Here is a 12,994-nt window from a genome sequence, read left to right as displayed (position 1 = left end):
AAATGTATCCTTGTCTTTTATTAGTCATCACTGAATCAATAACGAATTCATACATTGTATTAGGTTAGACTATGCAGTAAGTGGCGCGTCTGGTAATAAAAAACGGGATGAGAATCCTTTTGTTCTCTATTTACCTGTATTCAAGAGGCGGAGCTTTTGGCTCATGTGCGGGTTCAAGATTTAGCTATCATCCAAATTGCTGAATCGTGGGCTACTAACCTGCCAAGATATTTCCCTGCATAATTGTTTGTAGTTTATCATCTTGTCAGGGATTCATTTGCATAAATACCAGTCTGTAATGTTGCAACCTACTCGGGATAATTGCAGCAGTGTGCATTCTTTGTAATTTGATATTTATGCAAGGACAGTCAACTGTTTACATAGTGGCACCAGGTTTTTCAAAGTTTTATGATTCTTTGTCGGATTCCCTCATAGCACTTTTATCATTTGAATGCGTATTTGAGATAATAAAGTAATTAAGAAAATATTTTTGTCCGATCGAAGAATGTAAATCAGTGTGTGCTAGCTGTTACCAGGTCAACAATAGTACGAGGTGTGTTCAAAAAGTAACGGGAATTTTTAAATTTCGCGGGTTTGGAGAGTCTGATTGTAAATTTTTTTTTTTTATTATGTTGGTACACATGCCCCTGAAGTACGATAAAATTTTCAGTAATATTCATTGTTTACTTCTTAAGTGGCAGCCGTTAAGGTTAGACGTGTTTTTCGAGCTTGGCGATTTTTGTTTGTTAAAAAAAATGGATCAAAGAATTTGTATTAAATTTTGCGTAAAAAATGAAATAAAGTGTGTGAAATGTTAATAAAGGCATATGGTGAGTCTGCTATGAGTAAAACAAGGATTTACGAGTGGTATAAGCGTTTCCAAGATGGCCGCGAAAACGTTGAAGATGACGAACGACCTGGACGTCCAAGCACATCAACAACCGATGAAAACGTGAAAAAAGTGAAAGAAATGGTTATGAACGATCGCCGAATCACAATCAGAGAAGTCGCTGATGATGTTGCCATATCAATTGGCTCATGCCATGAAATTTTTTCGGATGTTTTGGGTATGAAACGTGTGGCAGCAAAATTTGTTCCAAAATTGTTGAATTTCGAACAAAAACAGCGGAGAATGGAAGTTGCTCAAGAGTCACTCAATGAAGTCGACAACGATGCGGATCTACTGAAACGTGTTATAACAGGTGACGAAACATGGGTTTACGGATATGATGTCGAAACTAAGGCTCAATCGTCCCAGTGGAGGCATTCTGGATCGCCAAGACCGAAAAAAGGCTCGACAAGTGCGGTTGAATGTGAAGGTGTTCTTCGATTTTAATGGCATAGTGCATCATGAATTCTTGCCACAAGGTCAAACAATCAATAAGGAGTACTACCTACAAGTTCAACGCCGTTTGCGTGAAGCAATCCGAAAAAAACGCCCGGATTTGTGGCAAAACAATTCATGGATTTTGCACCACGATAATGCACCTGCTCACACTTCATTGCTTGTTCGTGAATTTTTGGCCAAAAACAAAACTTTAACGATGCCCCAGCCTCCATATTCGCCAGACATGGCTCCATGTGACTTTTTTCTATTTCCAAACATAAAGAGAACATTAAAAGGCCGTCGTTTTACAAGCATAGATGACATTAAAAGCGAATCGCTGAAAGCTATCACAAAGATCGAGTTTCAGAAGTGTTTCGAGGATTGGAAAAAGCGCTGGCACAAGTGTATTGTATGCGAAGGGGACTACTTTGAAGGCGACAATATTAATGTAGATGAATAAATAAATATTTTTTTCAAAAAACGAAAATTCCCGTTACTTTTTGAACACACCTCGTATATTCGAGTGCAACGAAATTTATTTTTGATGTTTTTGGTTCCAATTTATGTTGATATAAATAAATTAATAAATGTACATGAAATAAATAACGGAAAAAAAATAATATAAAAGTCATTTCATTGCGACCCAATTTCATATCAAACATAAGGTTTGACGAATATATTCGTCATCGCTTAATTTGTACGACGCACGTAGGGGACACATTTCCCAACAAGATCGAAACAGTTAACTGGTTTTAAGTGTGGGGGACCTCTTTTTGATACAAAGCTAAGGGTGATCGCACTTTTTCCTAGATATCATCAGTTTTTTAATTTTTATTTTTTGGACTTGTTTCTCATCTAACGCCGTATCAGACTTGACATCCTGAGAACAGCACTTTAACCTCCATAAGATCGCAATGGTTGCCTCAGAAATTAACATTTTTCATTAGTACCCTTCTATCCAAATTGTTCATTTTGTTTATACAAACGTAAATCCTACTTCTATCATCTCTCTTTTATTCTTAAATTTAAATTTATTAAATATTTTCGTTTTTAATAAATTACTGTTGAACACAATCAAAAATTAGACCGTGTTCTCCTTTTTTCCCCATTCTGAAGCAGTTATTAATATATTCTGCTCAACAGTTGTTCTAAGAATGAATCGGATTCATACTTAAACTAGATCGTTTTCATTTTCACTTAAAAATGATTAAGTTATTTTTCCGTAACTAAGACAATTTTTCTCTTCGGTCTTCTAACATTTCAGTTTTCACCTTAGTAAAATGTTTCATCACATTTTCCATAATAGTTAAAGTTCTTTCCAAAGTTGTTGTTTTTCATCTCTTTTCAACCAACTTATTCATTTGTTTTTCATTCATTAGTCCTCAATTTAATACGACGTTACTATTACGTATTTATTTAAAATCTAGGAGGCCATAAATTATTTAAAAGAAAACGTAATATCTTTTTGAATTATGCTTAAAACTTTTACGAAAGAACAGAAACAATAATAACTCCTAAACTGTAGAGTTCTCTTTCGCGAGTGAATTCTCTAACACAACTACCCTGCTAACTTGTTTATTTATGAGCTTTAATTTCCCTTTAACAGCAGCATAGTATTATAAAAAATATCGTTAACAATGATAAACTTACATTAATTTATAAACTCTATCAAATTTCAGCTAAAACCAATCACTGTAAACCATTGAAACTTTTAAGTTTAACATAGAAAGATGCTAGAATGTTGATAGTCATACTAAATATATTATTGACGATTGTGACTGGATCACAATCTGCATGAGAATCTAAAGCCTTGTTAGCTTTCATCATCCCTCCATCGAAGGCTGGACTGCGGAGACACTGGTTGGAGTCGTGTCCCCGTGGCTGCCTTCAACTGTACAAAGCTTCTTGATAGTAGTAGAACCCTCTAGCTGGCTGCTTGCGTAGAGACAGACTTTTCTCTTTGTTATTATACTAGGGTAAATCAAATATAAACGGTAATTTTGCTATTCTTCTTAGAGTGCAGGTCCTACCTAGATAATGTTGTGTGGAGTAGATGTTTGGTTTATGAGGAGTAGGGGAATCGGTCTGGTTAGCGTTCAAGGTCGCCATTGCCGTCAGTACAGCCATAACCGAGCAAGAGATCCCTTCGTCTGTTGCGCAGCGGATTATCATAAAGTTTTTAATCAATGAAGGCGTTAAACCGTCGGAAATTTTAACTCGTTTGCGGGCACAGTTTGGGGACAGTACACTGTCTCAGAATCGTGTGTTTGCGTGGGCAAGAGAATTTAAGGGCGGACGAGAACGGGTTCGAAAACGAAAGTCATGATCGACGCCCAAGGACAAGCCTTACAGATGACCAATATTCGTGCCGTTCGAGAGCTTATTGAACTTGATCGCCGGTTAACCGTGGAAGAAATTTCAACAGGATTGCATATCAGCTATGGAAGTGTTCAATCCATAATCATTGATCAACTCGGTTTCAGAAAAATTAATGCTCGATGGGTTCCGAGGTTGTTGACTGAAAAACCAAAAACAGGTCAGGTCGCCCACGTAAACACACGATTCTGAGACAGCGTACTGTCCCCAAACTGTGCCCGCAAACGAGTTAAAATTTCCGACGGTTTAACGCCTTCATTGATTAAAAACTTTATGATAATCCGCTGCGCAACAGACGAAGGGATCTCTTGCTCGGTTATGGCTGTACTGACGGCAATGGCGACCTTGAACGCTAACCAGACCGGTTCCCCTACTCCTCATAAACCAAACATCTACTCCACACAACATTATCTAGGTAGGACCTGCACTCTAAGAAGAATAGCAAAATTACCGTTTATATTTGATTTACCGTAGTATTTTGTAAGGTGGCCTGCGTTTTATCATTACAATTCTTTCTACTCTTATCATCTTAATCTACGGCCAAATGATTGGTAACCATTAATATACACAAATGTACAATTTTCGTAACAATATTTTTGTTTTAACTGTTCGCAGGTAAAAGTCCCTCGGCCATCCAAACGAGCACAGGAACTTTGGGCAATGGTTATGTGCTAACCGTACTAGCAATGGTCACCTTGACGCTGATCAACCTCTGAAGGCGGCAGGCAAGTCATTAACAGACTTGCTACAAAGCCTTCTCATCTTGTATCATACACTCTGCCAGTATATTCTCCGATCTTGTTTTTGTTTTCTTTTCTTTTTTTTTCTAATCTTTAAATGGCAAATTTTAAATCTCCCTTTTGAAATGATAATGATACAAAAAAAGTAAATAAATAAATAAATTATAAAAGATGTATTTACAACATACTAGTGCTCAGTGTAATAAATGTAAAATATATGAATTTTTTGCAATAAAAGTTAAACAAGAAGTATAATAATAATAATGTAAAGAAACTGTATTTGTGATTTGAGTTGTGATGATGTAAAATTCAATAAAAATTGGAACATTTAATGTTATTTAGCTTAATTTCAATTTTGATTGTTATTCCAATCCAATATTACTTTATTTCAGCAGAGTTACCGTCAAACCATCCACCATATTCTGATTAAGTAAATTGGTCTCGCATAATTAAAAGTACGAGGGTCGTTTGAAAAGTCCATGCAAAGTCAGAGAGATAGCACCACTGGCGCATATCGAGGTTATGTTTAGTTAGTAGCATCTCTTGGAAGAACACACACCAAGTTTCAGCCAGATCGGTCTATTTCTTTGTGTTTGGCATTCGTTTGAATCGAGGAAGACGAGTGATTTTCAAAAAATGGACGAAAAAGAATTTCGTGTGTTGATTAAACACTACTTTATGAAAGGCAAAACGCCTCAGGAGACTAAAGAGAAGCTTGATAAACATTATGGTGACTTTGCACCTTCGATTAGAACAGTTTATAAGTGGTTTCAAAATTTTCGGAGAGGCCATATGGGCACAAGTGACGCAGAACGTTCTGGACGCCCTGTTGAGGTTACTACTCCAGAAATCATTGATAAAATCCATGATATGGTGATGGATGACAGAAGAGTGAAGGTGCGTGAGATTGCTAGTGCTGTGGGCATCTCGAATGAACGGGTACATAATATTTTGCATCAACATTTGGACATGACAAAGCTATCCGCAAGATGGGTGCCGCGATTGCCCACGCTTGACCAAAAACGAAATCGTGTGAAGTGTTGCAAGGACGGTTTGCAGCTGTTCCAGAAGAATCCGCATGGCTTTAAGCGTCGTTTCGTCACTGTGGATGAAACATGGATACATCACTACACTCCTGAGACCAAAGAACAATCTAAACAATGGGTTACCAAGGGGGAATCTGCGCCAAAAAAGGCGAAGACCGTTCCTTCGGCCGGAAAGATTATGGCGACTGTCTTTTGGGATTCGCAAGGAATAATCCTCATCGACTATCTGGAAAAGGGTAAAACTATTACAGGTGCATATTATTCATCGTTATTGGACCGTTTGAAAACCGAGCTGCAAGAAAAACGCCCACGATTGGCCCACAAAAAAGTCCTTTTCCATCACGACAACGCACCAGCTCACACCTCAGCAGTTGTGGTCGCAAAATTAATGGAAATGCAGTTGTGGTCGCAAAATTAATGGAAATAGGGTTCCAACTCGTTTCACATCCCCCCTATTCTCCAGACTTGCTCCCTCGGACTACTATTTGTTCCCCAATATGAAGAAATGGCTGGCGGGAAAAAGATTTTATTCAAACGAGGAGGTGATTGCAGAAACGAATGGCTATTTTTCAGGCTTGTACAAATCCTATTATTCGGAAAGGATCAACAAACTAGAGCAGCGTTGGACGAAGTGTATAAGCCTAAAAGGAGACTATGTTAAAAAATAAAAAATTAAGTAGTTTTTATTTTTGCACGGACTTTTCAAACGACCCTCGTATCTCGTACAAAAATGTACTTTTTTCGGACTGACTAATTTTTACAACCATATTTTTAATATAAAATCATGTTTTTTAAAAAAAACATTTGGCTATTTATGATTAGTGGTGGTAAGGACGCAAAGGTCCTTAAGTATGGAAGAGAAAAGACTGTTATGGGTAAAGGTTAGGAGAGAGAGCGAAGGATGTTTATATACTGCCAACGCCGTTGAGTGTCCTGAAGCTAGAGCCAATTTTTGTGATGAAGAAATTAAAGACTGGAGATGAAAGAGTTGAAGCAGAATTTGATGAAGAGATGAAAAAAAATCTATAAAAGGAATTAGGGAAGAAGAAGGCAGGTTTCTTTCCCTAAGTAATGACGCCATTAAAAGTTTAGGAGCTGTTTGGGGGATGGGATTTTAAACTGAAGTGGTCGAGGGAATGGACTAAGGATGAGGGAGTGAATACCTAAGCTGCAGGCCCGTTTCGCCGGTTCTACCATCAATGGTTTGGAGATGTATTCTCTCTAGGGGATACTGTAGGCAGGCAAACTCTTTCTGGAAAAGGATCCTTGGAACACGAAGTAATGGATAGGCAATATGGAGACTAAAATCCACAATTAGTAATTTGTACTAACCTACAAATAATATTCAACAATTTGCTGAAGATCAGTCAGTTTTTGTCTCATATAAATGTGTTTACTTTTAATCAACCAAGACAATAGGTTCCTGGCCGTGAACTATCCAACAATAACCTATTCACTACTGTTACAGCCGAACAGCTATATAATATTTGTAAGAATGTAATAAAGTACTAACCAAAGTTAAGAGTACAGATAGAAGTGCGACTGTGTGAACAGCTTCTGTAATTTGAACAATGAGCGAAGAAGAGCTTTATTTGAACTGAGGCTTTTGGACCCCCATTTTGTTTTTAAACTTTTAAGGAATGTATTTTTAGTAAAATTCTAAGCTCCTAGAAAATTGTATTTGTTTGAAACTCATGAGGTTTACAACCACCAAATATTTCTAATTAATTAATGGTATTACATGATCGCTAAATAATGTACAGAGCGACTTGAATGATTCATAAAGTAACTTTTGCTTTTATTCTTAAAAGGATTAAATCTTTTTAAATTTTAATACGATTATTCAACACAATACGATAACAGGTGATAATATTACTGTCAGGCGCAATAGGAAAATGAAAACAAAAGCCATGTGGAAGCTGCAAAAGTGTCGACATCAAAGTAAGTTCACATTTTTTACTTAAAAAGAATTAAATATTAAGTACGCAAGGGTGAATCCTTATTTCAGCCGCATCTCAAGTTCAGAAGTTAAAAGTGGAGTCAAATATAATCTTTAGAGCCTTAACAGTCAACAATAGCGTTAACTTGAACAAAATATGTTATTTGGTGGTCAAATATTATCTGTAGGATTGGGCTAAATCGCAATATTAAAATCTTTCCTCTTTAAAATAGTTCTGCAAATTAAAACTGTCCGGTAGGACAGTTGTTTAAGGGTTGGTCTTCAACTGCATGAAAAAGCGTAATGTAGGAAAACATCTAACAGGGAAAATTGTTGTTTTTTTTCTATAAAAGATAAAATATCCAAATTTCCTTCATAATATAGATCAAATCCTCCTTTATAATGTAGAAATAGTTTTAAAGATTTCATTTATTTCCAAAAACTTTGAAATTTGATACTTGCTTGGATAATTTAACTTGCATTTTCAATCATTTTACATGTAAATTTTTGTGTAAACTAAAGTAAAGTAATCGCCTATTTTTTCAGGCGGGGCATTAACCATTAAATAAAATCCAAGGCCTAAAGACCGGGAATCGAACCCAGTACCACAATACATACAGTGACTCCCATTAATATTGGGACAGTACATACAAGTTAAAAATTGACGAAAATTAAAAGTGGCACCCATTTATTCAAATTTTTATAAATTCATTTCATTTTATAATTACTATTAATTAAATAAAAACTATTTAAATAATTACATAAAAATGTTTTGGTAGATTAAAAAAAATATATATAATAATAAGAGCAAATTCTACCTCTCATAAATATTGGGACACTATTATAATTTATAGTTTGTCCAAGGTTTTGCCCGAATATTTATACAATTTGTAAATATATACCTTAAACATATATTCAATATGAAATTAATAATTAAATTAGTTTATATAAATCAAGCCAGGTATAACATGTCGCGCAAAAATACAAATACAACGATTGAACAAAGAAAAATTGTAATTTCTTTGCCCAAAGACAATAAAAAGTGTTAGAGAGACAGAAAAACTGATCGGACCTAAAACATCTACTGCGTGGAACATCATTCAGCGTTACCAAAAAGAAAAAAGAATTGTTTCAACCCCACAAAAAGGCCGTCCTCAACTGCTCTCTGAGAGAGAGCAGCGTTATATATTAAAAGAATTAAAAAAGATCACCGACTTAGTGCTCCAAAACTTCAATGTGAAATTTTTGAAATGTTCAGAGAGCAAAAAAGGAGCAGAAACAGTTCGGAGAGTGCTAAGAAAACTCGACTATCATGGTAGAGTAGCCTGGAAGAATCCTTTTGTCAGTAAGATAAATCGTGTTAAGAGAGTGAAATTTGCCGAAAAATATTCCAATGTAAATAGTGACTTTTGGAATGATATACTCTAGCGATGAATCAAAATTTAATGTTTACCAGCCAGATGGAAGGGATATGGTCTGGAGGAAAGCGAATGCTGAACTCGAAAAGAAGAATTTACAGCCAACTTTAAAGGGTTTTAAAGCTGCACCTCCGGGTGGAGGTGGGTCAGTTCTGGTTTGGGGCTAGATGTCCGCATCAGGATTTGGAGAATTAGTGTTTATTGATGGAATGATCCACAAAATGGTTTATAGTAATATATTAAAATATAATTTGAAAAAAGTGCCCAAACATTTGGTATTTTAGGGTCTTCTAAATTCTACCAAGATAACGACCCCAAACCTACGGCTTGGGTGATACGTCAGTGACTGTTATACAATTGCCCAAAAGTATTCCAAACCTCTCCGCAGTCACCAGATCTTAATCCCATTGAACATTTATGGCAATATTTAGCCAGTGCTTTAAGAAAAACGAGTAATATCTAACAAAAATGAATTAAAACGATGTTTCCTGGAAGAATGGGAAAAAAACACCACCTGAATTAACCAAAAACTTGTTTCACCTATGCCTGATCGTTTGAGGGCTATTGTAAGTCAAAAAGCAATTATTAAATTATTACCAACCAATTATTAAATAGTAGGAGATTTTAAATATTGAACATTTAAACTCTAGCACTTCTGGTGTCCCAATATTTTTGAGAGCCTTATTTCACACTTTTTCAAAAAGTGCTACCTAACAGTTTGGAATTTCATCGATTTATACTTATATATAATTTCTACAGATGTTGCTAATGTTATATAAAAAAAAAAAAATCCAAACTTTTGTATGTTGTTTTCATTAACCTTTTAAATCATTTTGTAATAGGTGTCCCAATATTAATGGGAGTCACTGTATTAGCTTCGCAGGTCTCGCCTCTAACAGCTCGGCTACCGTAGCGCCCCACGGTTTTGTGTGAACTATTATTTTGATTAGAACATTTTTTTTTTTTTTTTTAATTTTAAGATTTACGTATTTCTACAGATACTACCTAAAAGAATGAAGTTTTATTGATACAAAACAGAAGATTACAATCTACCTACAGACGCTTCGCTTTTTTAGCTTTTTAATTTTTAAAAAATTACAGAAAATGAAGTGAAAATTCACTTTTGCTACAATTTATTTATTTATTGCCATATTTTATTTAATAATTATTGTTACCTAAAAAATATTCCACACGAAGAAAAGTTGGGCAGTGTTTTTTTCTTTCTTCTCCATTTACACTATCACAATATCAGACATCTCGTTAATAATCTAAATCTAACTTGGACATTTAACTTATCAATGTTGTTCATGCAACCCTGGAGTTCGTCACTACCAATGAGATTAGCATCTAGAGCACCATCATTATAAAGCAGCTCTACGAACGTTTTAATCTATGATATTTGCATGTAAAGCCATCATAGTATTAATAATGTTCGTTCACAAAATATAAGTACGAGTCATTGGCTATATAAGTTAATAGCTAATAGTGTTTTAATCGTTTAGTTATGATACGTATTTAAATAAGTGAGATAGACTAATAATAATTTTATCTTATTGACTTCCTCACCTGACAAAAATTTTTGTTTTTTTTTTTACAGGCCAACTTAAGTAAATTTTATTTTAATTTTTTCTAACTAATATTGAAACTGCATTACCATATTAATGACTAGTATAAAAGTAAAGTATATGCATCCATCACCATATCATGGATTTTATCAATGATTTCTGGAGTATTAACCTCAACAGGGCGTCCAGAACGTTCAGCGTCACTTGTGCCCATATGGCCACTCCGAAAACTTTAAAACCACTTATAAACTGTTCTAATCGAAGGTGTAGAGTCACCATAATGTTTATCAAGCTTCTCTTTAGTCTCCTGAGGCGTTTTGCCTTTCATAAAGTAGTGTTTAATCAACACACGAAATTCTTTTTCGTCCATTTTTTGAAAATCACTCGACTTCCTCGATTCAAAAGAATGCCAAACACAAAGAAATAGACCGATCTGGCTGAAACTTGGTGTGTGTTCTTCCAAGAGATGCTACTAACTAAACATAACCTCGATACGCGCCAGTGGTGCTATCTCTCTGACTTTGCACGGACTTTTCAAACGACCCTCGTAGGTTTGAGGATAGTACTGTATATTAAGCATTTGAGATCAATGGGTAATTTGGAGCATCGTCCAAGAAGACTGTAAAGCAGTTTAGCACGTTTCGTCCATTGCTTGTCTTTTAAGTCTAGTATGTGGGTTCCACGTGAGTCTATGTAGAGCCCAAGGTAGCGCACCAGATCTGTACAAGGAAGAGGATTGCTGTTGATGAGGACAGGTGGACAGGAGCCCTGCCGTAGGGTAAACGTGGCATGTTGGCATTTCTGTGGGTTCATTTTAATCCGCCACTTCTTTGCCGAGGATTCTATTTTATGTAAGTGTGTCTGTAACTTGTATGAAGCTGATGAAGGATGTGTACTTGTAGCTAATATGGCTGTATCGTCTGCATATGTACAGAGTAGTGTAGAGGGTTGTACAGGTATGTCTGATGTGTATACTGTGTAGAGAACGGGGCCAAGTATACTCCCCTGTTATTAAAACTTAAATTTATTTTATGTTCTTCATTTCCATCGTTAACACATCCATTTATTTAATGACGGATTTTTTTGAGGAGATTTGATTCAAGGTCTTTTGTTGGAAAAAAGATGATGCGAAAAAGATTTCTCACTGTTTCCCAATTTTTATTCTAATTGCTGTTAATACTCGTATGTATTAGGTGCCGCAGACGATGGCGCGCCCTTAAGTACTAAACAAAAAATAATTCTAATAAATTAAATAGTAAGAGATAAATCACAAGAGATTACTTAATTTATTCTTGGCAATAAAAACAGTTATTACAAAGTAACAGAATAATTAAGTAAGTGGTATGCCCTTGTTCAAGACCCTGGCTGACGTTCGAGTAATCTTTTCCCCCTTCACCGTGTTAATACTTTTAATTAACGGTTCCATTTAATTGCAACTGTCATTTACTAATTAGAAACGTCAGCTTGCCAGACTTTTGTCCAAAAAAATAAATAGCATCTTTTAATTTGTTGAGATAAACAAATGGATAATTTTTAAAGTGAGGAAAGACTACATTAAGTTATTAATTGAAATTGGCATTTTATCTGTTCCATGTTGCCATACTATTTGCTATATCCATTGTGGTGTTTACAAAACCTGGACTGCAAGTAAGACATTTTCATGATTTTCTACATTTACACTAAACAATTCTTTCACGGTTTTACCCAAAAGCGGATGTTACGATTTTCTTTTAAGTTGAAATATGGAACTGCATATTTTGATCAATAGAATGTTATTTTATTTGAAATCAGAAGAATTCATATAAATTCACTTTTGAAGGATGAAACCAGGATGATTTCTTCTGAAGTCTCATATCACGGTAATTTTACAGCCTCACCAACTACAGACGAATAAATACGTAATTGGAATTTCAAATTTCTACTCTTTTACACACATTCAAGTCTGTCACTTTTATTAAAAAGATTTTACAAGGTACTTTAGCGGTGTTCTAAGGTAGAGGCTAAACCTAGACCCAACTGTAACGGTAGCTACCATGAACGGTTCTAGTAACTACGTAAAAATTTAAAATGTTACGTTATACAAAGTATTGAGGATTCATGAAAAAAAAATTGTAAAAATCTATGTAAATAAAATGTAAATGTTCGTTTGTTCAAAATCTTAAATCTCCGAAAGTTCTTCACCAATTGTTTTGAAATTTTGACACAACGCTGCATTCGAATATGGGCGTGTTTTTATATGCCTGTTATATACATGTCACACCTGTAACGGGTAAAAACATGCTTTTATTTTTCATAAACAGTGCCGTATGTTGGACGTAAAAGCAACATCACGATATACTAAATATTTTACGATTCCACTTCATTGTTTCCGATTGCATTGTTAAATTGAATGTTCAAAGGTTTTTAATGTGCAACAAATAGCTCTGAATCCACCGGCTATAATGTTAACTGCTTTCTTCACGTTATGTGAAAATGACGCGTTTACTAAAACACTACTGTGTAGAATACGAGTAGAAAATCATTTGAACGACGCAAACGAGGAGAGCGCGTCGGCGGACAACCTGGCGCATATTTAAAGAAACT

The 12,994-nt window shown here is 35.2% G+C and overlaps 1 protein-coding gene across 1 annotated transcript in view; it reads left to right on the top strand.

Moving 5' to 3' along the window:
- Positions 1-4,790, top strand: part of LOC141459559 (neurotrimin-like) — a 223,193-nt gene extending 218,403 nt beyond the window's left edge. The window contains exon 6 of the mRNA XM_074138773.1: positions 4,319-4,790. Coding sequence (XP_073994874.1) covers positions 4,319-4,419 — 101 coding nt within the window. The 3' untranslated portion in view covers positions 4,420-4,790. The remainder of the gene's footprint in view (positions 1-4,318) is intronic.
- The last annotated feature ends 8,204 nt before the right edge of the window (positions 4,791-12,994 follow it).

The sequence above is a fragment of the Rhodnius prolixus genome, unplaced genomic scaffold (genome assembly GCF_049639745.1).
Source record: "Rhodnius prolixus isolate KJV_2025 unplaced genomic scaffold, Rpr scaffold_11, whole genome shotgun sequence".
In the NCBI taxonomy this organism is placed as follows: Eukaryota; Metazoa; Arthropoda; class Insecta; order Hemiptera; family Reduviidae; genus Rhodnius; species Rhodnius prolixus.
The sequence above is the reverse complement of the archived record's forward strand: the minus strand, read 5'-3'. Positions and strand labels throughout refer to the sequence as shown.